General features: G+C 57.3%; 1 protein-coding gene across 1 annotated transcript; it reads left to right on the forward strand.

The window, feature by feature from the left end:
- LENG8 (leukocyte receptor cluster member 8) lies at positions 1-24,691 on the forward strand. The gene is given in 15 exon segments (XM_058822697.1): positions 1-32; positions 130-328; positions 814-930; positions 2,997-3,180; positions 3,183-3,233; positions 4,540-4,690; positions 6,975-7,172; positions 8,790-9,083; positions 10,591-10,725; positions 12,582-12,906; positions 16,557-16,658; positions 18,205-18,273; positions 18,367-18,496; positions 22,359-22,566; positions 24,410-24,691. Coding segments are annotated over 15 exon segments (2,355 nt in total). The 3' UTR covers positions 24,570-24,691.
- Positions 24,692-25,223: the final 532 nt, after the last annotated feature.

Here is a 25,223-nt window from a genome sequence, read left to right on the forward strand (position 1 = left end):
ATGGCCGCCAACCTGGGCGACCAACGCGAGTGGTGAGAGCGGCTCCGGGAGAGGGGAGGGAGGGAGGGAGGGAGGGAGGGAGGGCGCGGGCAGAGCGCGGGGCCGGTTTGACCCGGTTTGCTCCCTCAGGGCCGCCCCGTTCGCGCTCGGCGCCGCTCCCGGAGCCGCTCCCGGAGGCGCGCCCGGCGGCGCCGGCCCCGCGCGGGAGGAGCCCCCGGCGCCCCCCGAGAACCCCGAGTGGGAGAAGGCGCGGCAGGCGCTGGCCAGCATCAGCAAAGCGGCGGCGGGCGGCGGCAAGGCCGCGGCGGGGGCGCAGGCCGGAGCGCAGGTGGGAAACGGGGGGATTTGGGGGGCCTGGGGGGGTCTGGGGCGGATTTGTGGGGGTTTGCAGAGAGGTTAGAGGGGGGTTCAGGGCTCTTTGGGGGAGGTTTGGGGGTCTGTGGGGTCTTTGGGGGGGATTTGGGGAGGCCTGTATTTATTTGGGGGGGGTCTCTGTGGTCTGGGGTGTTCTGAGGAGGGCCTCAACGTTTTGGGGGGCATCTCTGCTTTTTTTTTTGGGGTCTCTGTGGGTTTTTTTGGGTTCTCTGTGGGTTTTTTTTTTGGGTTCTCTGGGTTTTTTTGGGGTCTCTGTGGGGTTTTTTGCGGTCTCTGTTCTGGGGGTTTGTCTCTTATGAGGGGGGGTCTCCTATTTTGGGCTCTTTTGGAGTCTCTGCGTTCTGGGGGGTCTCTCCCCGTTTTGGGGGGGTCTCTCCCCGTTCTGGGGGGTCTCTCCCCGTTCTGGGGGGTCTCTAACCCTCCTCTCCCCCTCCCCAGTTCGCCCCCCCCTCACAGGGTGACCCCTCCCTGGCTCAGGCTCAGCCCCCCCAGTACTACCAGTGGTACCAGCCCTACGGGGGGGGCTACTACCCCTACGGATACTACTACCCCATGGTGAGAGCCCAAATGGGGCTGGGGGCTCCCCAAATGGGGCTGGGGGCTTCACTGGGAATGGTACAGCCCTACGGGGGGGGCTACTGCCCCTACGGATACTGCTGCCCCATGGTGAGAGCCCAAATGGGGCTGGGGGCTCACACGGGGCTGCAATGGGCCTGGGGGCACCCCAAATGGGGCTGGGGGCACCCCCAGATGGGGCTGGGGGCTGCAATGGGTCTGGGGGCTGCTGCGGGGCTGGGGGCACCCCAGGATGGGTCTGGGGGCACCCCAAATGGGGCTGGGGGCTCACACGGGGCTGGGAGGGGGCTTTGGGCTGTACCATTAATTTGGAGGGGAATTCTGGGCCACACCATTGTTAATTTAAAGGGGGGAGGGTTTCTCTGGGCCGTACCATTAATTTAATGGGGGGAGGGGGGTGTCTCCGATTGATGGGAAGGGGTTTCTGGGTCATACCATTGTTAATTTAAGGGGGGGGGGTCTCTGGGCTGTACCAATGTTAATTGGTGGGGGGGATCTCTGGGCTGTACCATTGTTTACTTTAGGGGTCTCTGGGCTGTACCATTAATTTAAGAAACGGGGTCTCTGGGCTGTACCAATACTTTAGTGGGGGGGAGGGGGTCTCTAGACCATTCCATTGTTAACTTGGGGGTCTCTGCCCCCTCCCTTAGGGTGTGTACTCTGGCTATGGGGAGGGGTCTCTGGGCTGTACCATTGTTAACTTGGGGGTCTCTGGGCTGTACCATTGTTAACTTGGGGGTCTCTGGGCTGTTCCATTGCTCATTTTGGGGTGTTTCCCCTCCAGGGCGTGTACCCCGGCTATAGGGGGGTCTCTAATAAATGGGGAGGGGTCTCTGGGCTGTACCATTGTTAACTTGGGGGTCTCTGGGCTGTACCATTGTTAACTTGGGGGTCTCTGGGCTGTACCATTGTTAACTTGGGGGTCTCTGGGCTGTACCATTGTTAACGTGGGGGTCTCTGGGCTGTACCATTGTTAATTTGGGGGTCTCTGGGCTGTTCCATTGCTCATTTTGGGGTGTTTCCCCTCCAGGGCGTGTACCCCAGCTATAGGGGGATCCCTTATAAATGGGGAGGGGTCTCTGGGCTGTACCATTGTTAATTTGGGGGTCTCTGGGCTGTACCATTGTTAACTTGGGGGTCTCTCCCCCCGCAGGGTGTGTACCCTGGCTATGGCTATGGGGGGGGGGGGTCTCTGGGCTGTACCATTGTTAACTTGGGGGTTTCTGGGCTGTACTATTGTTAACGTGGGGGTCTCTGGGCTGTACCATTGTTAATTTGGGGGTCTCTGGGCTGTACCATTATTACCGTGGGGGTCTCTCCCCCCCCAGGGCGTGTACCCCGGCTATGGCGCCCCCACGGCCCCGTACCCCGCGGGGGGAGGGGGCTCCTACCCCGCCCCTCCCCCCCAGCAGCAGCAGCAGCCGCCCCCCGCCCCCCCCCAGCAGCAGCAGGGTGGACTCGGCCAGGTGAGGGAATTTGGGGAGGGGTCTGCACATCTGGGACCCCCCTGTGCCCACCCTGGGCCGGGTGAGGGAATTTGGGGAGGGGTCTGCATGGCCTGGGCCAGGTAAAGGGGGCTCAGTGGGGATTTGGGGAGGGGTCTGCACGGTCAGTGGGGCTCAGTGTGGATTTGGGGAGGGGTCTGCACGGCCTGGGGGGCTCAGTGGGGATTTGGGGAGGGGTCTGCACGGCCTGGGGGGCTCAGTGGGGATTTGGGGAGGGGTCTGCAGGGTCTGGGGGGCTCAGTGTGGATTTGGGGAGGGGTCTGCAGGGTCTGGGGGGCTCAGTGGGGATTTGGGGAGGGGTCTGCACGGCCTGGGGGGCTCAGTGTGGATTTGGGGAGGGGTCTGCAGGGTCTGGGGGGCTCAGTGGGGATTTGGGGAGGGGTCTGCATGGCCTGGGGGGCTCAGTGTGGATTTGGGGAGGGGTCTGCAGGGTCTGGGGGGCTCAGTGGGGATTTGGGGAGGGGTCTGCAGGGTCTGGGGGGCTCAGTGGGGATTTGGGGAGGGGTCCCCGTGGCCCTGACCCCCCTTTTCCCCCAGCAGCCCCCCGTGCCCGGGCTGGACGAGGCCTCGCCCTTCGGGACCCCCCAGCCCCCCCCCAGTGCCCCCCCCCAGCCCCCCCCCCACCCCTTGGGGGGCTCGGGGGGGCGCGGGGGGGGGCGGGGGGGGGCGGGGCCACCCCCCAGGGGGGCTCCTTCCCCTCCCCCCACTACGGAGGAGAGGGACCCCCCCCCCAAAAGGGGAAGAAGGCGGGGGGGCAGCTCTGGAGCCGCATGAAACGTAAGGGGAGACCCCCCCCAAAATCCTGCCCCAAAATCCCCCAAATTCCGCCCAAAATCTGCCCCAAAATCCCCCAAATCCTGCCCAAAATCTGCCCCAAATCCTGCCCTAAATCTGCCCCAAAATCCCCCAAATCCTGCTCAAAATCTACCCCAAATCCTGACCCAAATCCTGCCCCAAAATCCCCCAATTCCTGCCCTAAATCCTGACCCAAAATCCCCCAAATCCTGCCCAAAATCTGCCCAAAATCCTGACCCAAAATCCCCCAAAATCTGCCCCAAATCCTCCCCAAATCCTGCCCCAAAATCCCCCAAATCCTGCCCAAAATCTGCCCCAAATCCTGCCCTAAATCCTGACTCAAATACCCCCAAATCCTGAACCAAATTCCCCCAATTCCTGCCCCAAATCCTGACTCAAATACCCCCAAATCCTGACCCAAATTATCCCCAATTCCTGCCCTAAATTCCCCCAAATTTTCCCCAAATCCTGCCCCAAATCCTGCCCAAATCCTGCCCAAATCCTGCCCCAATTCCCGCCCCAAATTCATCCCCAAACCCCCCCTAAATCCCCACCCAAACCCCCCCAAATCTCCCCCAAACCCCCCAGCAGCCCCCAGCCCCATTTAACCCCATTTAACCCCTTGTTTTCCCCATTTAACCCCTTGTTTTCCCCATTTAACCCCTTGTTTTCCCAATTAAACCCCATTTAACCCCTTGTTTTCCCCATTTACCCCCATTTAACCCCATTTGCCCCCATTTAACCCCTTGTTTTCCCCATTTAACCCCTTGTTTTCCCCATTTAACCCTTTGTTTTCCCAATTAAACCCCATTTAACCCTTTGTTTTCCCCATTTAACCCCTTGTTTTCCCCATTTACCCCCATTTAACCCCATTTACCCCCATTTAACCCCTTGTTTTCCCCATTTAACCCCATTTAACCCCTTGTTTTCCCCATTTAACCCTTGTTTTCCCCATTTGCCCCCATTTAACCCCTTGTTTTCCCCATTTAACCCCTTGTTTTCCCAATTAAACCCCATTTAACCCCTTGTTTTCCCCATTTAACCCCTTGTTTTCCCCATTTAACCCCTTGTTTTCCCCATTTAACCCCTTGTTTTCCCCATTTAACCCTTGTTTTCCCCATTTACTCCCATTTAACCCCATTTGCCCCCATTTAACCCCTTGTTTTCCCAATTAAACCCCATTTAACCCCTTGTTTTCCCCATTTACCCCCATTTAACCCCTTGTTTTCCCCATTTAACCCCATTTAACCCCTTGTTTTCCCCATTTAACCCTTTGTTCCCCCTCTAGAAGCCCCCGGCTCGGGGGGTCTCAAGTTCCAGCTGCCCAAGCGCCCCCTCCCGTTCTCGCTGCCCCCCCCCGGCTTTGGGGAGCAGCCCCGGGGGGGGGGAGGGGCCTTCGGGGGCCCCCCCGGGCAGGAGAAGCTGCAGGGGGGCCACGGGTGAGTGAGAGACCCCTCCCCAAAATGGGCACCCCAAAATAATCCTGGGGGCGGGGAGGGGGCCCTGAAAATACCCCCAAAAATGCCAAAATTACCCCAAAAATTACCCCAAAAAAAGCCAAAATTACCCCTAAACAATCACAAAATTACCCCAAAAAATTAACCCAAAAAGTGCCAAAATTACCCCAAAAAATCACAAAATTACCCCTAAACAATCACGAAACTGCTCCAAAAAATTACCCCAAAAATTCACAAAATTACCCCTAAACAATCACAAAATTGCCTCAAAAAATTACCCCAAAAAAACCAAAATTACCCATAACAATCACGAAATTGCTCCAAAAAATTACCCCAAAAAATCACAAAATTACCCCTAAACAATCACAAAATTACCCCAAAAATTACCCCAAAAATGCCAAAATTACCCCCAAAATTACCCCTAAACAATCAAAAAATTACCCCAAAAATTACCCCAAAAATGCCAAAATTACCCCTAAACAATCACAAAATTACCCCAAAAATTACCCCAAAAAGTGCCAAAATTACCCCAAAAACTCACAAAATTACCCCTAAACAATTATGAAATTACCCCAAAAAGTCACAAATTTACCCCAAAAAATCACAAATTTAGCCCAAAAAAATCACAAAATTACTCCTAAACAATCACAAAATTACTCCTAAACAATCACAAAATTACCTCAAAAAATTACCCCAAAAAAATCACAAAATTACCCCTAAACAATCACAAAATTACACCAAAAAATTACCCCAAAAAATGACAAAATTACCCCAAAAAATGACAAAATTACCCCTAAACAATCACAAAATTACCCAAAAAAAATTACTCCAAAAAGTGCCAAAATTACCCCAAAAAATCACAAAATTATCCCAAAAAATCACAAAATTACCCCTAAACAATCACAAAATTACCCCAAAAATTACCCCAAAAAATTAGGCCAAAAAGTGCCAAAATTGGGTGGATTTTTGGGGTTTTTCAGGATGGATTTTTGGGGGTTTTGCGATGGATTTTTGGGGTTTTTCAGGATGGATTTTTGGGTGGATTTTTGGGGTTTTTGGGCTGGATTTTTGTGGGGTTTTTTGGGTGGATTTTTGGGGTTTTTGGGTGGATTTTTGGGGTTTTTCGGGCTGGATTTTTGGGTTTTTTTGGGGTGTATTTTTGGGGTTTTTCAGGATGGATTTTTGGGGGTTTTGGGTGGATTTTTGGGGATTTTGGGTGGATTTTTTGGGTTTTTCGGGGTGGATTTTTGGGGTTTTTCGGGCTGGATTTTTGGGGTTTTTTGGGGTGGATTTTTGGGGTTTTTTGGGTGGTTTTTTGGGTGGATTTTTGGGGTTTTTTGGGTGGATTTTTGGGGTTTTTTGGGTGGATTTTTGGGGTTTTTTGGGTGGATTTTTGGGGGTTTTTGGGGTGGATTTTGACGGGGATTTTTCTGGGCTGTTTTTGGGTTGGATTTGGGGTTTTTTGGGGGTTTTTTGGTGAGTGTGAGGAGGAGTAAGAGAGGATTTTTTTGGGATGGATTTTTGGGGTTTTTCAGGATGGATTTTTGGGGTTTTTCAGGATGGATTTTTTGGGGTTTTTCAGGATGGATTTTTGGGGTTTTTGGATGGATTTTTGGGGTTTTTTGGGTGGATTTTTGGGGTTTTTGGGTGGATTTTTGGGGTTTTTCAGGATGGATTTTTGGGGTTTTTCGGGGTGGATTTTTGGGGTTTTTTGGGTGGATTTTTGGGTTTTTTTGGGTGGATTTTTGGGGTTTTTCAGGATGGATTTTTGGGGTTTTCAGGATGGATTTTTAGGGTTTTTGGGTGGATTTTTGGGGTTTTTCACGATGGATTTTTGGGGTTTTTCAGGGTGGATTTTTGGGGATTTTGGGTGGATTTTTGGGGGTTTTGCGATGGATTTTTGGGGTTTTTCACGATGGATTTTTGGGGTTTTCACGATGGGTTTTTAGGGTTTTTGGGTGGATTTTTGGGGTTTTTCACGATGGATTTTTTGGGGTTTTCAGGATGGATTTTTGGGGTTTTTGGGTGGATTTTTTGGGTTTTTGGGTGGATTTTTTGGGTTTTTGGGTGGATTTTTGGGCGTTTTGCAATGGATTTTTGGGGTTTTTCACGATGGATTTTAGGGGTCTCTCAGGATGGATTTTTGGGGTTTTTGGGTGGATTTTTGGGGGTTTTGCGATGGATTTTTGGGGTTTTTTGGGGCGGATTTCGACGGGGATTTTTCTGAAATGCCCCAAAAGTCCCTGAAATGACCCCAAACCCCCAGGGACGGTCGGGGCCCGGGCAGGGGCCGCCCCGAGGACTGGCCCCCCGAGATGAAGGCCTACGTGCAGCGCTGCTTCACGGCCTGCGAGTCCGAGGAGGACAAAGATCGCACGGAGAAGCTGCTGAAGGAGCTGCTGCAGGCCCGGCTGCAGGACGGGACGGCCTTCACCATCGACTGGAGCAGGGAGCCCCTGCCCGGGTGGGTGAGACCCCAAAACCCCAAAAATCCGCCCGGAATTGGCCCAAAAATCCCTGAGAAAATCTGCTCGGAATTGCCCCAAAATCCCCCCAAAAAATCCACCCGGAATTGGCCCAAAAATCCCCCCAAAAATCCACCCGGAATTGCCCAAAATCCACCCGGAATTGGCCCAAAAATCCACCGGGAATTGGCCCAAAAATCCCCCCAAAAATCCACCCGGAATTGGCCCAAAAATCCCTGAGAAAATCTGCTCAGAATTGCACCAAAATCCCCCCAAAAAATCCACCCAGAATTGGCCCAAAAATCCACCCGCAATTGGCCCAAAAGTCCCTGAGAAAATCTGCTCGGAATTGCCCCAAAATCCCCCCAAAAAATCCACCCGGAATTGGCCCAAAAATCCCCCCCAAAAATCCACCCGGAATTGCCCAAAATCCACCCAGAATTGGCCCAAAAATCCCCCCAAAAATCCACCTGGAATTGGCCCAAAAATCCCCCCAAAAATCCACCCGGAATTGCCCAAAATCCCCCCAAAAAATCTGCTCAGAATTGCCCAAAAATTCCCCCAAAAATCCACCCGGAATTGGCCCAAAAATCCCCCCCAAAAATCCACCTGGAATTGCCCAAAATCCCCCCAAAAAATCTGCTCAGAATTGCCCCAAAATCCCCCCAAAAAATCCACCCGGAATTGTCCCAAAATTCCACCCGGAATTGCCCAAAATCCCCCCAAAAAATCCACCCAGAATTGCCCAAAAATCCCTCCAAAAATCCACCCGGAATTGTCCCAAAAATCCCCAAAAATTCCACCCGGAATTGCCCCAATATCCCTGACAAAATCCACCCGGAATTGTCCCAAAATCCCCAAAAATTCCACCCAGAATTGCCCCAAAATCCCCCCAAAAATCCACCCAGAATTGCCCAAAAATCCCCAAAAACTCCACCCGGAATTGCCCAAAAATCCCCAACAATCCACCCGGAATTGTCCCAAAAATCCACCCAGAATTGCTCAAAATCCCTCCAAAAAAATCTGCTCAGAATTGCCCCAAAATCCCCCCAAAAAATCTGCTGAGAATTGCCCCAAAATCCCCAAAAATTCCACCCGGAATTGCCCCAAAATCCCCAAAAAATGCACCCGGAATTGCCTCAATATCCCTGACAAAATCCACCCGGAATTGCCCCAAAATCCCCAAAAAATCCACCCGGAATTGCCCAAAAATCCCCGAAAATTGCACCCGGAATTGCCCCAAAATCCCCAAAAACTCCACCCGGAATTGCCCCAAAATCCCCAACAATTCCACCCAGAATTGCCCAAAACTCCTCCCCTTCCTGACCCCAATTTGGGTTTTTCCCTGGGAATTTTATGACCACAAATTTGTTTTTTTTCCCCCAAATCCCCTCTGTGACCCCATATTTTTCTTTCCCGCCCTTTAGCCAAAATCAGAATCTTTCCCCCGACCCAAATTTGATTTTTTTCCCCCCCCAAACCCCCCCGTGACCCCAAAATTTGGATTTTTCTGCCCCAAATCTGCGACCCCCGATTTTTATTCCCCTCCCACTTTGACGCCAAATTTTCTTTTTTTTTTGTCAATTTTTAACCAAAATCTCGCTTTTTCCCCCCAGGCTGGGCCGGGACGGCGCCGCCCCCCCCGCCGTGGGGAGCCCCCCCAAGAAGAAGCGCTGGGAGCTGCCCCTCCCCCCCCCGGGCCCCGCCCCCCGCGCCCCGGCCACGCCCAGCCCCAGGGCGGGGCCCGGAGGGGGCGGGGCCAGGCCCAGGGGGGGCGGGGCCTTCCCGGGGAAGTTCGGGAACCGCAACGTGTTCATGAAGGGCGGGGAGAACTCCTCATCCTCATCTTCGTCCTCGTCCGACAGCTCCAGGAGCTCGTCCCGCTCGCCGGGCAGGCACTGCCGGCGCAGGTGAGACCCCAAAAACGGCAAAATTCACCCCAAAAAAATCCCTGTGAAAATACACCCAAGGGAGCCAAAGATAACCCCAAATATCCACCCCAAAAACCCCAAAAATCACCCCAAATATCCACCCCAAAAACCCCAAAAATCACCCCAAAAATCCGCCCCTCAAGGTCACCGGGCAGGCACTGCCGGCGCAGGTGAGACCCCAAAAACGGCAAAATTCACCCCAAAAACGGCCCACAGAAATCCCAGTTTGTCCCAGTCTGTCCCAGTCTGTCCCAGTCTATCCCAGTTTGTCCCAGTTTGTCCCAGTCTGTCCCAGTCTATCCCAGTTTGTCCCAGTGCTCCCAGTCTATCCCAGTTTGTCCCAGTCTGTCCCAGTTTGTCCCAGTCTATCCCAGTTTGTCCCAGTATAACCCAGTTCTATCCCTGCAGTGGCTCCGAGTCAGACTCCCCGTGCCCCTTTAGTCCATCCCAGTCTGTCCCAGTCTGTCCCAGTTTGTCCCAGTATAACCCAGTTCCTGCATCTCCACAGTGGCTCCGAGTCCCAGTGCCCCCCATTGACCCGTCCCAGTCCATCCCAGTCCATCCCAGTCCCTCCCAGTATATCCCAGTATATCCCAGTCCCTCCCAGTCCCTCCCAGTCCATCCCAGTACATCCCAGTATATCCCAGTCCATCCCAGTTTATCCCAGTCCATCCCAGTCCATCCCAGTCTAACCAGTTCCATTCCCCCCACAGCGGTTCCGAGTCCCAGTGCCCCCCATTAACCCCATCCCGGTCTGCCCCAGTCCCTCCCAGTCCCTCCCAGTCCATCCCAGTCCATCCCAGTCCCTCCCAGTCCCTCCCAGTCCATCCCAGTCCATCCCAGTCCATCCCAGTCCCTCCCAGTCCCTCCCAGTCCATCCCAGTCCATCCCAGTTTATCCCAGTCCATCCCAGTCTCTCCCAGTCCATCCCAGTTTGTCTCAGTTTGCTCCCAGTCCCTCCCAGTCCATCCCAGTCCATCCCAATCCGTCCCAGTCCCTCCCAGTCCCTCCCAGTTTGTCCCAGTCCCTCCCAGTATGTCCCAGTATATCCCAGTCCATCCCAGTCCCTCCCAGTTTGCTCCCAGTCCATCCCAGTATATTCCAGTCCCTCCCAGTCTCCCAGTCCCTCCCAGTTTGTCCCAGTTTGTCCCAGTCCATCCCAGTCCCTCCCAGTCCCTCCCAGTCCCTCCAGTCCGTCCCAGTCCATCCCAGTCTAACCAGTTCCATTCCCCCACAGCGGTTCCGAGTCCCAGTGCCCCCCATTAACCCCATCCCAGTCCCTCCCAGTATATCCCAGTCCATCCCAGTTTGCTCCCAGTCCATCCCAGTCCCTCCCAGTATATCCCAGTCCATCCCAGTTTGTCCCAGTCCCTCCCAGTCCCTCCCAGTATATCCCAGTCCATCCCAGTTTGCTCCCAGTCCATCCCAGTCCCTCCCAGTCCGTCCCAGTCCCTCCCAGTCTAACCCAGTTTCCCATCCCCCACAGCGGTTCCGAGTCGGACTCGTCGGGCTCGGGGGGGGCCGAGCCCCGGCCCGGGGGGCGCCGGGGGGGCCCCCAAAAACCGCGGGGCCGGGGGGGGCCCCTGGAGCGGGGCCGGGCACGGGCACAGCGAGGAAAGAGGTACTGGGATATACTGGGATAAACTGGGATAAACTGGGATGGATTGGGATGGACTGGGAATGGACTGGGAGGGACTGGGATGGACTGGGATATACTGGGATGGACTGGGAGGGACTGGGAGGGACTGGGATGGACTGGGAGGGACTGGGATATACTGGGATAAACTGGGATAAACTGGGAGGGACTGGGATATACTGGGATAAACTGGGAGGGACTGGGATATACTGGGATAAACTGGGATAAACTGGGAGGGACTGGGATATACTGGGATAAACTGGGAGGGACTGGGATATACTGGGATATAGTGGGATGGACTGGGATATAGTGGGATGGTACTGGGATATACTGGGGTAAACTGGGATATACTGGGATAAACTGGGAGGGACTGGGAGGGACTGGGATGGACTGGGAGGGACTGGGAGGGACTGGGATATACTGGGAGCAAACTGGGATGGACTGGGGTAAACTGGGATGGACTGGGATGGACTAGGAGGGACTTGGATGGACTGGGATGGACTGGGATATACTGGGATATACTGGGATGGACTGGGATGGACTGGGATGGACTGGGATAAACTAGGATATACTGGGATGGACTGAGAGCAAACTGGGACAAACTGGGATGGACTGGGATGTACTGGGAGGGACTGGGATATACTGGGATGGACTGGGATGGACTGGGATGGACTGGGAGGGGTTAAAGGGGCACTGGGCGGGCATCTCCGTTTCTATCCCCAGCCCCCATTTCCTCCCCATTTCCCCCAAGTGCCCACTTGTAACCCCACTTTAACCCCACTTTAACCCCACTTTAACCCTACTTTAACCCTACTTTAACCCTACTTTAACCCTACTTTAACCCCACTTTAACCCTACTTTAACCCTACTTTAACCCTACTTTAACCCCACTCTCCCCTTGTTTTTCCCCTCGTTTGCCGCCAATTTTTCCTCCTTTCTCCTATTTTTTCCCAAATCCCCATTTTTAACCCATTTTTGCCCATTTAACCCAATCTGTGCCGGTAGCACCGCCACCCCCGATGAAGCCCGAGGACCCCGAGCATTCCCCCCATATATAACCCACTTTAACTCATTTTTAACCCATATTTAACCCATTTTCCCCGTTTTTAACCCCTTGCAGGCCGGACCCGTGCCCTCCCCGCCACTCCTGCTGCAGCCCCCCCGTGTGAGCCCGAGGACCCCGAGCATTCCCCCCATATATAACCCATTTTAACCCATATTTAACCCATTTCTCCCCGTTTTTAACCATTTCCAGGCTGGACCCGTGTCCTCCCCACCACTCCCGCCCCCCCGTGTGAGCCCAGGACCCCGAGCATTCCCCCCATATATAACCCACTGTAACCCATTTTTAACCCATATATAACCCATTTTTAACCCATATTTAACCCATTTTGCCCCGTTTTTAACCCCTTCCAGGCCGGACCCGTGCCCGCCGCGGCGGTCGCGCTGCCGCCCCCCGTGCGAGCCCGCGGACCCCGAGCATTCCCCCCATATATAACTCATTTTTAACCCATATTTAACCCATTTTCCCCGTTTTTAACCCCTTGCAGGCCGGACCCGTGCCCTCCCCGCCACTCCTGCTGCTGCCCCCCCGTGTGAGCCCGAGGACCCCGAGCATTCCCCCCATATATAACCCACTTTAACCCATTTTTAACCCATATTTAACCCATTTTTCCCCGTTTTTAACCCCTTCCAGGCCGGACCCGTGCCCGCCGCGGCGGTCGCGCCGCCGCCCCCCGTGTGAGCCCGAGGACCCCGAGCATTCCCCCCATATATAACCCACTTTAACCCATTTTTAACCCATATTTAACCCATTTTGCCCCGTTTTTAACCCCTTCCAGGCCGGACCCGTGCCCGCCGCGGCGGTCGCGCCGCCGCCCCCCGTGCGAGCCCGAGGACCCCGAGCGGGAGCTGCGGCGCCAGCGCCGGGCCCAGCGCTTCCAGGGGGGCGGGGCGGGGGGCGGGGCCAATTCCGGAGGCCCCGCCCCCAAGAAGGGGCGGCCCAACCCCCCCGCGGCGGCGCCAGGCCCCGCCCCCGGCCCCGCCCCCGCCGCGGCTGAGCTGGACTGGCAGCAGGTGAAGATCCTGGGCACCTGCCAGGAGGTGACCAAGCGCTACCTGAGGCTCACCTGTGCGCCGGATCCGGCTACCGTGAGGCCCGTGCCGGTGAGCGGGACCGAAATAACCCAAAAACCCCAAAATTCACCCCAAAATCCACCCTAAAATACCCCAAAATCCATCCCAAATCCCACCCCCCAATCTCACCTGTGCGCCGGATCCGGCTACCGTGAGGCCCGTGCCGGTGAGCGGGACCGAAATAACCCAAAAACCCCAAAATCCACCCCAACATCCACCCTAAAATACCCCAAAATCCATCCCAAATCCCACCCCACAATCTCACCTGTGCGCCAGATCCGGCTACCGTGAGACCCGTGCTGGTAAATGAGCCAAAATTCCTGAAATTCACCCCAAAATCCACCCCAAATACCCCAAAATCCATCCCAAATCCCACCCCACAATCTCACCTGTGCGCCGGATCCGGCTACCGTGAGACCCGTGCCAGTGAGTGACACCAAAAACCCTGAAATTCACCCCAAAATCCATCCTAAGATACCCCAGAACCACCCCAAAATCCACCCCAGAACCCCACCTGGACCTGGCCTCTGTGAGACCCAAAAACCCCAAAATTAACCTTAAAATCCACCCCAACATCAACCCTAAAATACCGCAAAACCACCCCAAAATCCACCCCGAAATCTCACCTGTGCACTGGACCTGGCCTCTGTGAGACCCAAAAACCCCAAAATTAACCCCAAAATCCACCCCAACATCCACCCTAAAATACCCCAAAATCCATCCCAAATCCCACCCCACAATCTCACCTGTGCGCCGGATCCGGCTACCGTGAGACCCGTGCCGGTAAATGAATCAAAATCCCTGAAATTCACCCCAAAATCCACCCTAAAATACCTCAAAATCCATCCCAAATCCCACCCCCCAATCTCACCTGTGCGCCGGATCCGGCTACCGTGAGGCCCGTGCCGGTAAATGAGCCAAAATTCCTGAAATTCACCCCAAAATCCACCCTAAAATACCCCAAAATCCATCCCAAATCCCACCCCCCAATCTCACCTGTGCGCCGGATCCGGCTACCGTGAGGCCCGTGCCAGTGAGCGGGACTGAAATAACCCAAAAACCCCAAAATTCACCCCAAAATCCACCCCAAATACCCCAAAATCCATCCCAAAATCCACCCCACAATCTCACCTGTGCGCCGGATCCGGCTACCGTGAGACCCGTGCCGGTGAGCGGGACTGAAATAACCCAAAAACCCCAAAATTCACCCCAAAATCCACCCTAAAATACCCCAAAATCCATCCCAAAATCCACCCCACAATCTCACCTGTGCGCCGGATCCGGCTACCGTGAGACCCGTGCTGGTAAATGAGCCAAAATTCCTGAAATTCACCCCAAAATCCACCCTAAAATACCCCAAAATCCATCCCAAAATCCACCCCACAATCTCACCTGTGCGCCGGATCCGGCTACCGTGAGACCCGTGCCGGTAAATGAACCAAAAACCCCAAAATTCACCCCAAAATCCACCCTAAAATACCCCAAAATCCATCCCAAAATCCACCCCACAATCTCACCTGTGCGCCGGATCCGGCTACCGTGAGACCCATGCCAGTGAGTCACACCAAAAACCCTGAAATTCACCCCAAAATCCATCCTAAGATACCCCAGAACCACCCCAAAATCCACCCCAGAACCCCACCTGGACCTGGCCTCTGTGAGACCCAAAAACCCCAAAATTAACCTTAAAATCCACCCCAACATCAACCCTAAAATACCGCAAAACCACCCCAAAATCCACCCCGAAATCTCACCTGTGCACTGGACCTGGCCTCTGTGAGACCCAAAAACCCCAAAATTAACCCCAAAATCCACCCCAACATCCACCCTAAAATACCCCAAAATCCATCCCAAATCCCACCCCACAATCTCACCTGTGCGCCGGATCCGGCTACCGTGAGACCCGTGCTGGTAAATGAGCCAAAATTCCTGAAATTCACCCCAAAATCCACCCCAAATACCACAAAACCATCCCAAATCCCACCCCACAATCTCACCTGTGCACTGGACCTGGCCTCTGAGACCCAAAAACCCCAAAATTAACCCCAAAATCCACCCTAAACCCATCCCTGATCTGGCTACCGTGAGACCTGTGCTGGTGAGTGAGCCCAAAATGACCCAAAAACCCCAAAATCCACCCTAAAAACCCCCAAATCTGTCTCAAATCTGCCCCAAAAATCCATCCCCCAAAAACCCACCTCAAAAATCCCCCCCCAAAAACCTGAAATCCCCCAAAAACCCCCAAATCACCCCAAAATCCATCCCCCAAAAACCCACCTCAAAAATCCCCTAAAAAAAACCTGAAATCCCCCCAAATCACCCCAAAATCCATCCCCCAAAAACCCACCTCAAAAATCCCCTAAAAAAACCTGAAATCCCCCCAAATCACCCCAAAATCCATCCCCCAAAAACCCACCTCAAAAATCCCCTAAAAAAACCTGAAATCCCCCCAAATCACCCCAAAATCCATCCCCCAAAAACCCACCTCAAAAATCCCCTAAAAAAACCCTGAAATCCCCCCAAATCACCCCAAAATCCATCCCCCAAAAACCCACCTCAAAAATCCCCCCCCAAAAACCTGAAATCCCCCAAAAACCCCCAAATCACCCCAAAATCCATCCCCCAAAAACCCACCTCAAAAATCCCCCCAAAAAAACCCTGAAATCCCCCCAAAACCCCCAAAACCCCCAAAATCCATCCCCCAAAAACCCACCTCAAAAATCCCCTAAAAAAATCCTGAAATCCCCCCGAATCACCCCAAAATCCATCCCCCAAAAACCCACCTCAAAAATCCCCTAAAAAAAACCTGAAATCCCCCCGAATCACCCCAAAATCCATCCCCCAAAAACCCACCTCAAAAATCCCCTAAAAAAATCCTGAAATCCCCCCAAAACCCCCAAATCACCCCAAAAATCCATCCCCCAAAAACCCACCTCAAAAATCCCCCCCCAAAAAACCTGAAATCCCCCCAAATCACCCCAAAATCCATCCCCCAAAAATCCACCTCAAAAATCCCCTAAAAAATCCTGAAATCCCCCCGAATCACCCCAAAATCCATCCCCCAAAAACCCACCTCAAAAATCCCCTAAAAAAATCCTGAAATCGCCCCAAATCACCCCAAAATCCATCCCCCAAAAACCCACCTCAAAAATCCCCCAAAAAAACCTGAAATCCCCCCGAATCACCCCAAATCACCCCAAAATCCATCCCCCAAAAACCCACCTCAAAAATCCCCTAAAAAAACCTGAAATCCCCCCAAATCACCCCAAAATCCATCCCCCAAAAACCCACCTCAAAAATCCCCTAAAAAAATCCTGAAATCCCCCTGAATCACCCCAAAATCCATCCCCCAAAAACCCACCTCAAAAACCCCCCCAAAAAAACCCTGAAATCCCCCCAAAACCCCCAAAATCCATCCCCCAAAAACCCACCTCAAAAATCCCCCCAGAAAACCTGAAATCCCCCCAAATCACCCCAAAATCCATCCCCCAAAAACCCACTAAACACCCCCCAATCCACCTCAAAATCCACCCCGAAACCTCCAAAACCACCCGAAAATCCTCCCCAAAACCTCCAGAAACTCCCCAAACTCCACCTCAGAAATACCCCAAAAAACCCCCCAGTCCCCCAAACACCCAAAAACGCCTGAAATGGCCCCAAAACGGCCGCGATGTTTGCAGGTGCTGCGGCAGGCGCTGGCCCTGGTGCGCTCGCACTGGCAGCAGCACCGCGACTACGCCTGGGCCTGCGAGCAGCTGAAATCCCTGAGGCAGGACCTGACGGTGAGAATTTGGGGAGGGGGCTTCAGTTTGGGGTCAGGGGGCTTGGATTGAAGGGATCAGGGCAGCTGAGGCAGGACCTGACGGTGAGAATTTGGGGAGGGGGCTTCAGTTTGGGGTCAGGGGGCTTGCATTGATGGGGTCAGGGCAGCTGAAATCCCTGAGGCAGGACCTGACGGTGAGGAGGGGGTTTAATTGGGGAGGGGGCTTCAGTTTGGGGTCAGGGGGCGTGGATTGATGGGGTCAGGGCAGCTGAAATCCCTGAGGCAGGACCTGACGGTGAGAATTTGGGGAGGGGGCTTCGGCTGGGGGTCAGGGGGCTTGGATTGATGGGATCAGGGCAGCTGAGGCAGGACCTGACGGTGAGAATTTGGGGAGGGGGCTTCGGCTGGGGGTCAGGGGGCTTGGATTGATGGGATCAGAGCAGCTGAAATCCCTGAGGCAGGACCTGACGGTGAGGAGGGGGTTAAATTGGGGAGGGGGCTTCAGCTGGGGGTCAGGGGGCTTGCATTGATGGGGTCAGGGCAGCTGAGGCAGGACCTGACGGTGAGGAGGGGGTTAAATTGGGGAGGGGGCTTCAAGTTTGGGACCCCTCACCGACTTGAGGATCCTTCCCCAAATCTGGGACCCCTCCCCAAATTCAGGACCTGTCCCCGAGTTTGGGACCCCTCCCCTGGTTCAGGACCCCTCCCCAAATTCAGGAACCCTCCCTTAGTTTGGGACCCCTCCCCAAATTCAGGACCTGTCCCCGAGTTTGGGACCCCTCCCCAAATTCAGGAACCCTCCCTTAGTTTGGGACCCCTCCCCAAATTTAAGGTCCCCTGTCCAGATTCAGGACCCCACCCCAGATCTGGGACCCCTCCCCAAAATTCAGGACCCCTCCCCCTGGTTCGGGACCCCTACCCACACTGAGGACCCCTCCCCAAATTCTGGACCCTCCCAAAGTTTGGGACCCCCTCCCCACATTCAGGACCCCTCCCCACATTCAGGACCCCTCCCCGCACTGAAGACCCCTCCCCACACTGAGGACCCCTCCCCACACTGAAGACCCCTCCCCACATTCAGGACCCCTCCGCACACTGAAGACCCCTCCCCACACTGAAGACCCCTCCCCACATTCAGGACCCCTCCCCACACTGAGGACCCCTCCCCACATTCAGGACCCCTCCCCACACTGAGGACCCCTCCCCACACTGAGGACCCCTCCCCACATTCAGGACCCCTCCCCACACTGAAGACCCCTCCCCACACTGAAGACCCCTCCCCACATTCAGGACCCCTCCCCACACTGAAGACCCCTCCCCACACCTGAGACCCCTCCCCACATTCAGGACCCCTCCCCGCACTGAAGACCCCTCCCCACACTGAGGACCCCTCCCCACACTGAGGACCCCTCCCCACACTGAGGACCCCTCCCCACACCTGAGACCCCTCCCCACATTCAGGACCCCTCCCCACACTGAAGACCCCTCCCCACACCTGAGACCCCTCCCCACATTCAGGACCCCTCCCCACACTGAAGACCCCTCCCCAATTCCCTGTGCCGCAGGTGCAAGGCGTGCGCACGGAGTTCACGGTGGAGGTTTACGAGACGCACGCCCGCATCGCCCTGGAGAAGGTGGGGCTGGGGGCTCCGGGGGGGCTCCGGGGGGGGCTCCGGGGACCCCCCGATTTGGGGAGGGGTCTCTGAGGGTCCGTGCCCCCTCGCCAGGGGGACCACGAGGAGTTCAACCAGTGCCAGACGCAGCTGAAGGCGCTGTACGGGGAGAGCCTGCCCGGCTGCGTGGGCGAGTTCACGGCGTACCGCATCCTCTACTGCATCTTCACCAACAACTCCGGCGGTGAGGAGGGGGCTGCAGTGTGGGGAGGGGGCTGCAAATGTGGGGAGGGGTCCTGGAACCCTGGGGGGGTCAGCAAACCTGGGGAGGGGGCTGCAAATGTGGGGAGGGGGCTGCAGTGTAGGGAGGGGGCTGCAGTGTAGGGAGGGGGCTGCAAATGTGGGGAGGGGGCTGCGAATGTGGGGATGGGGCTGCAAATGTGGGGAGGGGGCTGCAGTGTGGGGAGGGGGCTGCAGTGTAGGGAGGGGGCTGCAGTGTAGGGAGGGGGCTGCAAATGTGGGGAGGGGGCTGCAGTGTGGGGAGGGGGCTGCAGTGTGGGGAGGGGGCTGCAAACCCAGGGAGGGGGCTGCGAATGTGGGGATGGGGCTGCAAATGTGGGAACGGGGCTGCAGTGTGGGGAGGGGGCTGCAATGTGGGGAGGGGGCTGCAATGTGGGGAGGGGGCTGCAAGTGTGGGGAGGGGGCTGTATTGTGGGGAGGGGGCTGCAAACCCCGGGAGGGGGCTGCGAATGTGGGGATGGGGCTGCAAATGTGGGGAGGGGGCTGCAAGTGTGGGGAGGGGGCTGCAAATGTGGAGAGGGGGCTGCAGTGTGGGGAGGGGGCTGCAAATGTGGGGAGGGGGCTGCAGTGTGGGGAGGGGGCTGCGAATGTGGGGATGGGGCTGCAAATGTGGGGAGGGGGCTGCAAGTGTGGGGAGGGGGCTGCAGAGTGGGGAGGGGGCTGCAAATGTGGGGAGGGGGCTGCAGTGTGGGGAGGGGGCTGTATTGTGGGGAGGGGGCTGCAAACCCCGGGAGGGGGCTGCAAATGTGGGGAGGGGGCTGCAAATGTGGGGAGGGGGCTGCAGTGTGGGGAGGGGGCTGCAAATGTGGGGAGGGGGCTGCAAGTGTGGGGAGGGGGCTGCAAATGTGGAGAGGGGGCTGCAGTGTGGGGAGGGGGCTGCAAGTGTGGGGAGGGGGCTGCAAATGTGGAGAGGGGGCTGCAAGTGTGAAGAGGGGGCTGCAAGTGCGGGGAGGGGGCTGCAGTGTGGGGAGGGGGCTGCAGTGTGGGGAGGGGTCCTGGAACCCTGGGGGGGTCAGCAAACCCGGGGAGGGGGCTGCAAGTGTGGGGAGGGGGCTGCAGTGTAGGGAGGGGGCTGCAGTGTGGGGAGGGGGCTGTATTGTGAAGAGGGGGCTGTATTGTGGGGAGGGGGCTGCAAACCCAGGGGGGGTCAGCAAACCTGGGGAGGGGTCCCCAAATTTGGGGGGCTCTCATTGAGCTCAGCCGAGCTGCCCCCGGTGACCCCCCCCCGTGTGTCCGTCTGTCCGTCCCACACTGACCCCTGTGTGTCCGTCTGTCCATCCCACACCGACCCCTGCGTGTCCGTCTGTCCGTCCCACACTGACCCCTGAGTGTCCGTCTGTCCATCCCACACCGACCCCTGCGTGTCCGTCTGTCCATCCCACACCGACCCCTGAGTGTCCGTCTGTCCATCCCACACTGACCCCTGTGTGTCCGTCTGTCCATCCCACACCGACCCCTGAGTGTCCGTCTGTCCATCCCAAACTGACCCCTGTGTGTCCGTCTGTCCGTCCCACTGACCCCTGTGTGTCCGTCTGTCCATCCCACACTGACCCCTGTGTGTCCGTCTGTCCGTCCCACACTGACCCCTGTGTGTCCGTCTGTCCGTCCCATCCCACTGACCCCTGTGTGTCCGTCTGTCCATCCCACACCGACCCCTGTGTGTCCGTCTGTCCATCCCACACTGACCCCTGTGTGTCCGTCTGTCCGTCCCATTCCACTGACCCCTGCGTGTCCGTCTGTCCATCCCACACTGACCCCTGTGTGTCCGTCTGTCCGTCCCATCCCACTGACCCCTGTGTGTCCGTCTGTCCGTCCCACACTGACCCCTGTGTGTCCGTCTGTCCATCCCACACTGACCCCTGTGTGTCCGTCTGTCCGTCCCACACTGACCCCTGCGTGTCCGTCTGTCCATCCCATCCCACTGACCCCTGTGTGTCTGTCTGTCCGTCCCACACTGACCCCTGTGTGTCTGTCTGTCCGTCCCACTGACCCCTGTGTGTCCGTCTGTCCGTCCCACACTGACCCGTGTGTCCGTCTGTCCGTCCCAGAGCTGACCACGGAGCTGGCGCTGCTGCCCCTGTCCCTGCGCTCTGACCCCGCCGTGTCCCACGCCCTGCTGACCCACTGACCATGCCAATGACCCACTGACCATGCCAATGACCCACTGACCATGCCAATGACCACACTGACCATGCCAATGACCACACTGACCATCCCAATGACCCAATGACCATGCCAATGACCACACTGACCATGCCAATGACCACACTGACCATCCCACTGACCACACTGACCATGCCAATGACCCACTGACCATGCCAATGACCACACTGACCATCCCACTGACCCAATGACCATGCCAATGACCACACTGACCATGCCAATGACCCACTGACCATGCCAATGACCACACTGACCATCCCAATGACCCAATGACCATGCCAATGACCCACTGACCATGCCAATGACCACACTGACCATGCCAATGACCCACTGACCATGCCAATGACCCACTGACCATGCCAATGACCACACTGACCATCCCAATGACCACACTGACCATGCCAATGACCACACTGACCATGCCAATGACCACACTGACCATGCCAATGACCACACTGACCATGCCAATGACCCACTGACCATGCCAATGACCACACTGACCATCCCAATGACCACACTGACCATCCCAATGACCACACTGACCATGCCAATGACCCAATGACCATGCCAATGACCACACTGACCATCCCACTGACCCACTGACCATCCCAATGACCACACTGACCATGCCAATGACCCAATGACCATCCCAATGACCACACTGACCATGCCAATGACCACACTGACCATCCCAATGACCACACTGACCATCCCAATGACCACACTGACCATCCCACTGACCCACTGACCATGCCAATGACCACACTGACCATCCCAATGACCACACTGACCATGCCAATGACCACACTGACCATGCCAATGACCACACTGACCATGCCAATGACCCACTGACCATGCCAATGACCACACTGACCATCCCAATGACCCAATGACCATCCCAATGACCACACTGACCATCCCAATGACCACACTGACCATGCCAATGACCACACTGACCATGCCAATGACCCAATGACCATGCCAATGACCACACTGACCATGCCAATGACCACACTGACCATGCCAATGACCACACTGACCATCCCACTGACCCACTGACCATCCCAATGACCACACTGACCATCCCACTGACCACACTGACCATGCCAATGACCCACTGACCATGCCAATGACCACACTGACCATCCCACTGACCCACTGACCATCCCAATGACCACACTGACCATGCCAATGACCCAATGACCATCCCAATGACCACACTGACCATGCCAATGACCACACTGACCATCCCAATGACCACACTGACCATGCCAATGACCCACTGACCATGCCAATGACCACACTGACCATGCCAATGACCACACTGACCATCCCAATGACCACACTGACCATGCCAATGACCCACTGACCATGCCAATGACCCACTGACCATGCCAATGACCACACTGACCATGCCAATGACCACACTGACCATGCCAATGACCCAATGACCATGCCAATGACCACACTGACCATGCCAATGACCCAATGACCATCCCAATGACCCACTGACCATGCCAATGACCCACTGACCATCCCAATGACCACACTGACCATCCCACTGACCCAATGACCATCCCAATGACCACACTGACCATGCCAATGACCACACTGACCCCCGTGTGTCCGTCTGTCCGTCCCAGAGCTGACCACGGAGCTGGCGCTGCTGCCGCCGTCGCTGCGCTCTGACCCCGCCGTGTCGCACGCCCTGGCCCTGCGCGCCGCCTGGGCCCTGGGGCTCTACAGCCGCTTCTTCCGCCTGCACGGCTCGGCCCCGGCCATGGGCCCGCGCCTCATCGACCTCTTCGCCGAGCGCGAGCGGCGCCGCGCCCTGCGCGCCTGCATCAAGGCGTACGTGGGGCTGGGGGCTTCGGGGGGCTTGGGGGGACACCGTGGGGACACTGTGAGGACACGCGGGCCCTGCGCGCCTGCATCAAGGCGTACGTGGGGCTGGGGGCTTCGGGGGGCTTGGGGGGACGCCGTGGGGACACTGTGAGGACACGCGGGCCCTGCGCGCCTGCATCAAGGCGTACGTGGGGCTGGGGGCTTCGGGGGGCTTGGGGGGACGCCGTGGGGACACTGTGGGGACACGCGGGCCCTGCGCGCCTGCATCAAGGCGTACGTGGGGCTGGGGGCTTTAGGGGGCTTGGGGGGACACCGTGGGGACACCGTGGGGACACTGTGGGGACACCATGGGGACACGCGCGCCTGCATCAAGGCGTACGTGGGGCTGGGGGCTTCGGGGGGCTTGGGGGGACGCCGTGGGGACACCGTGGGGACACTGTGGGGACACCATGGGGACACGCGGGCCCTGCGCGCCTGCATCAAGGCGTACGTGGGGCTGGGGGCTTCGGGGGGCTTGGGGGGACGCCGTGGGGACACTGTGGGGACACCATGGGGACACGCGGGCCCTGCGCGCCTGCATCAAGGCGTACGTGGGGCTGGGGGCTTCGGGGGGCTTGGGGGGACACTGTGGGGACACCGTGAGGACACGCGGGCCCTGCGCGCCTGCATCAGGGCGTACGTGGGGCTGGGGGCTGCGGGGGGCTTGGGGGGACACCGTGGGGACACCGTGGGGACACTGTGGGGACACTGTGGGGACACTGTGGGGACACCGTGGGGACACTGTGGGGACACCATGGGGACACCGTGGGGACACTGTGGGGACACCATGGGGACACGCGGGCCCTGCGCGCCTGCATCAGGGCGTACGTGGGGCTGGGGGCTTCGGCATGGGGGGATATGGGGGGACACAAAGGGACACAGGGACAGGGTGGGACACAGGGACAGGGCCCCAGGAGCCACGGGGCCACCCAGGTGAGTGACAGGACACAGAAAGGGGGAAATTCACAGGTTTTTGGGCAATTTGGGGGTGCGGTTGTGAGCATGTATGGGGTGAGGGAAAGTGTGTTGTCCATGTAAGGGCAAAGGGAACCCCCAGTGTCCGTAATCTGTGCCCCACATTGGGGTGGGGGTCCTGCTGAGCCCCCTTGTTATGGGGCTGAGCCCCCTTGTTATGGGGCTGAACCCTCTGTTATGGGGCTGAGCCCCCTTGTTATGGGGCTGGACCCCCACTTTAAGGGGCTGAGCCCCCTTTTTATAGGGCTGAAGCCCCAACTATAGGGCTGAGCCCTCTCCTATGGGGCTGAGCCCTCTCCTATGGGGCTGAGCCCCTCTGCCATGCGGTGATGTGGGGCTGTGCCCCCCATATGGGACCCTGTCCCTCTCTGGGGGGTTAAACCCCCTGTCTGTGGGGCTGAGCCCCCCAGTATGGGGTCAGATCCCTTTCTATGGGGCTGAGCCCCCCAGTATGGGGTCAGATCCCTTTCTATGGGGCTGAGCCCCCCAGTATGGGGTCAGATCCCTTTCTATGGGGCTGAGCCCCCCAGTATGGGGTCAGATCGCTTTCTATGGGGCTGAGCCCCCTGTTATGGGGCTGAGCCCCCTGTTACGGGGTTGAATCCCCCATCATGGGGCTGAGACCCCTGCTATGGGGTCAGACCCCACTGCTATGGGGCTGACACCCCCGTTACGGGGCGTAGCCCCCCATTACGGCGTCAGACCCCTTTCTATGGGGCTGAGCTCCCCTCTATGGGGCCGAGTCCCCCGCTATGGGGGTCCCACCCCCGTCCGTCCGTGGGGCCGCGGGTGCCCCCGGCGCCCCCGGCCCCCCCTGACCTCCTTCTCTCCCCAGCTACCGCCCGGCGCTGCCGACGGCCCAGCTGGGGCCACTTATGGGGCTGGAGCCCCCCGAGCGCCGCCGCTTCCTGGGGGGGCTGCCCCTCACCTTCACCGGGCCCGACCGCGGCGCCATCGACTGCCGGCAGAGCCTCAGCGCCCTGCCCCACATCTGAGTGACCCACGGCTGCCCCACAGGCACCCCTAACTGCCCCACAGGCACCCCTAACTGCCCCACAGCTGAGTGACCCACGGCTGCCCCACAGGCACCCCTAACTGCCCCACAGGCACCCCTAACTGCCCCACAGCTGAGTGACCCACGGCTGCCCCACAGGCACCCCTAACTGCCCCACATCTGAGTGACCCACAGCTGCCCCACAGGCACCCCTAACTGCCCCACAGGCACCCCTAACTGCCCCACAGCTGAGTGACCCACAGCTGCCCCACAGGCACCCCTAACTGCCCCACAGGCACCCGTAACTGCCCCACAGCTGAGTGACCCACGGCTGCCCCACAGGCACCCCTAACTGCCCCACAGGCACCCCTAACTGCCCCACAGCTGAGTGACCCACGGCTGCCCCACAGGCACCCCTAACTGCCCCACAGGCACCCCTAACTGCCCCACAGCTGAGTGACCCACGGCTGCCCCACAGGCACCCCTAACTGCCCCACAGGCACCCCTAACTGCCCCACAGCTGAGTGACCCACAGCTGCCCCACAGGCACCCCTAACTGCCCCACAGGCACCCGTAACTGCCCCACAGCTGAGTGACCCACGGCTGCCCCACAGGCACCCCTAACTGCCCCACAGCTGAGTGACCCACAGCTGCC

Source organism: Ammospiza caudacuta, chromosome 34 (assembly GCF_027887145.1).
Source record: "Ammospiza caudacuta isolate bAmmCau1 chromosome 34, bAmmCau1.pri, whole genome shotgun sequence".
Lineage (NCBI taxonomy): Eukaryota > Metazoa > Chordata > Aves > Passeriformes > Passerellidae > Ammospiza > Ammospiza caudacuta.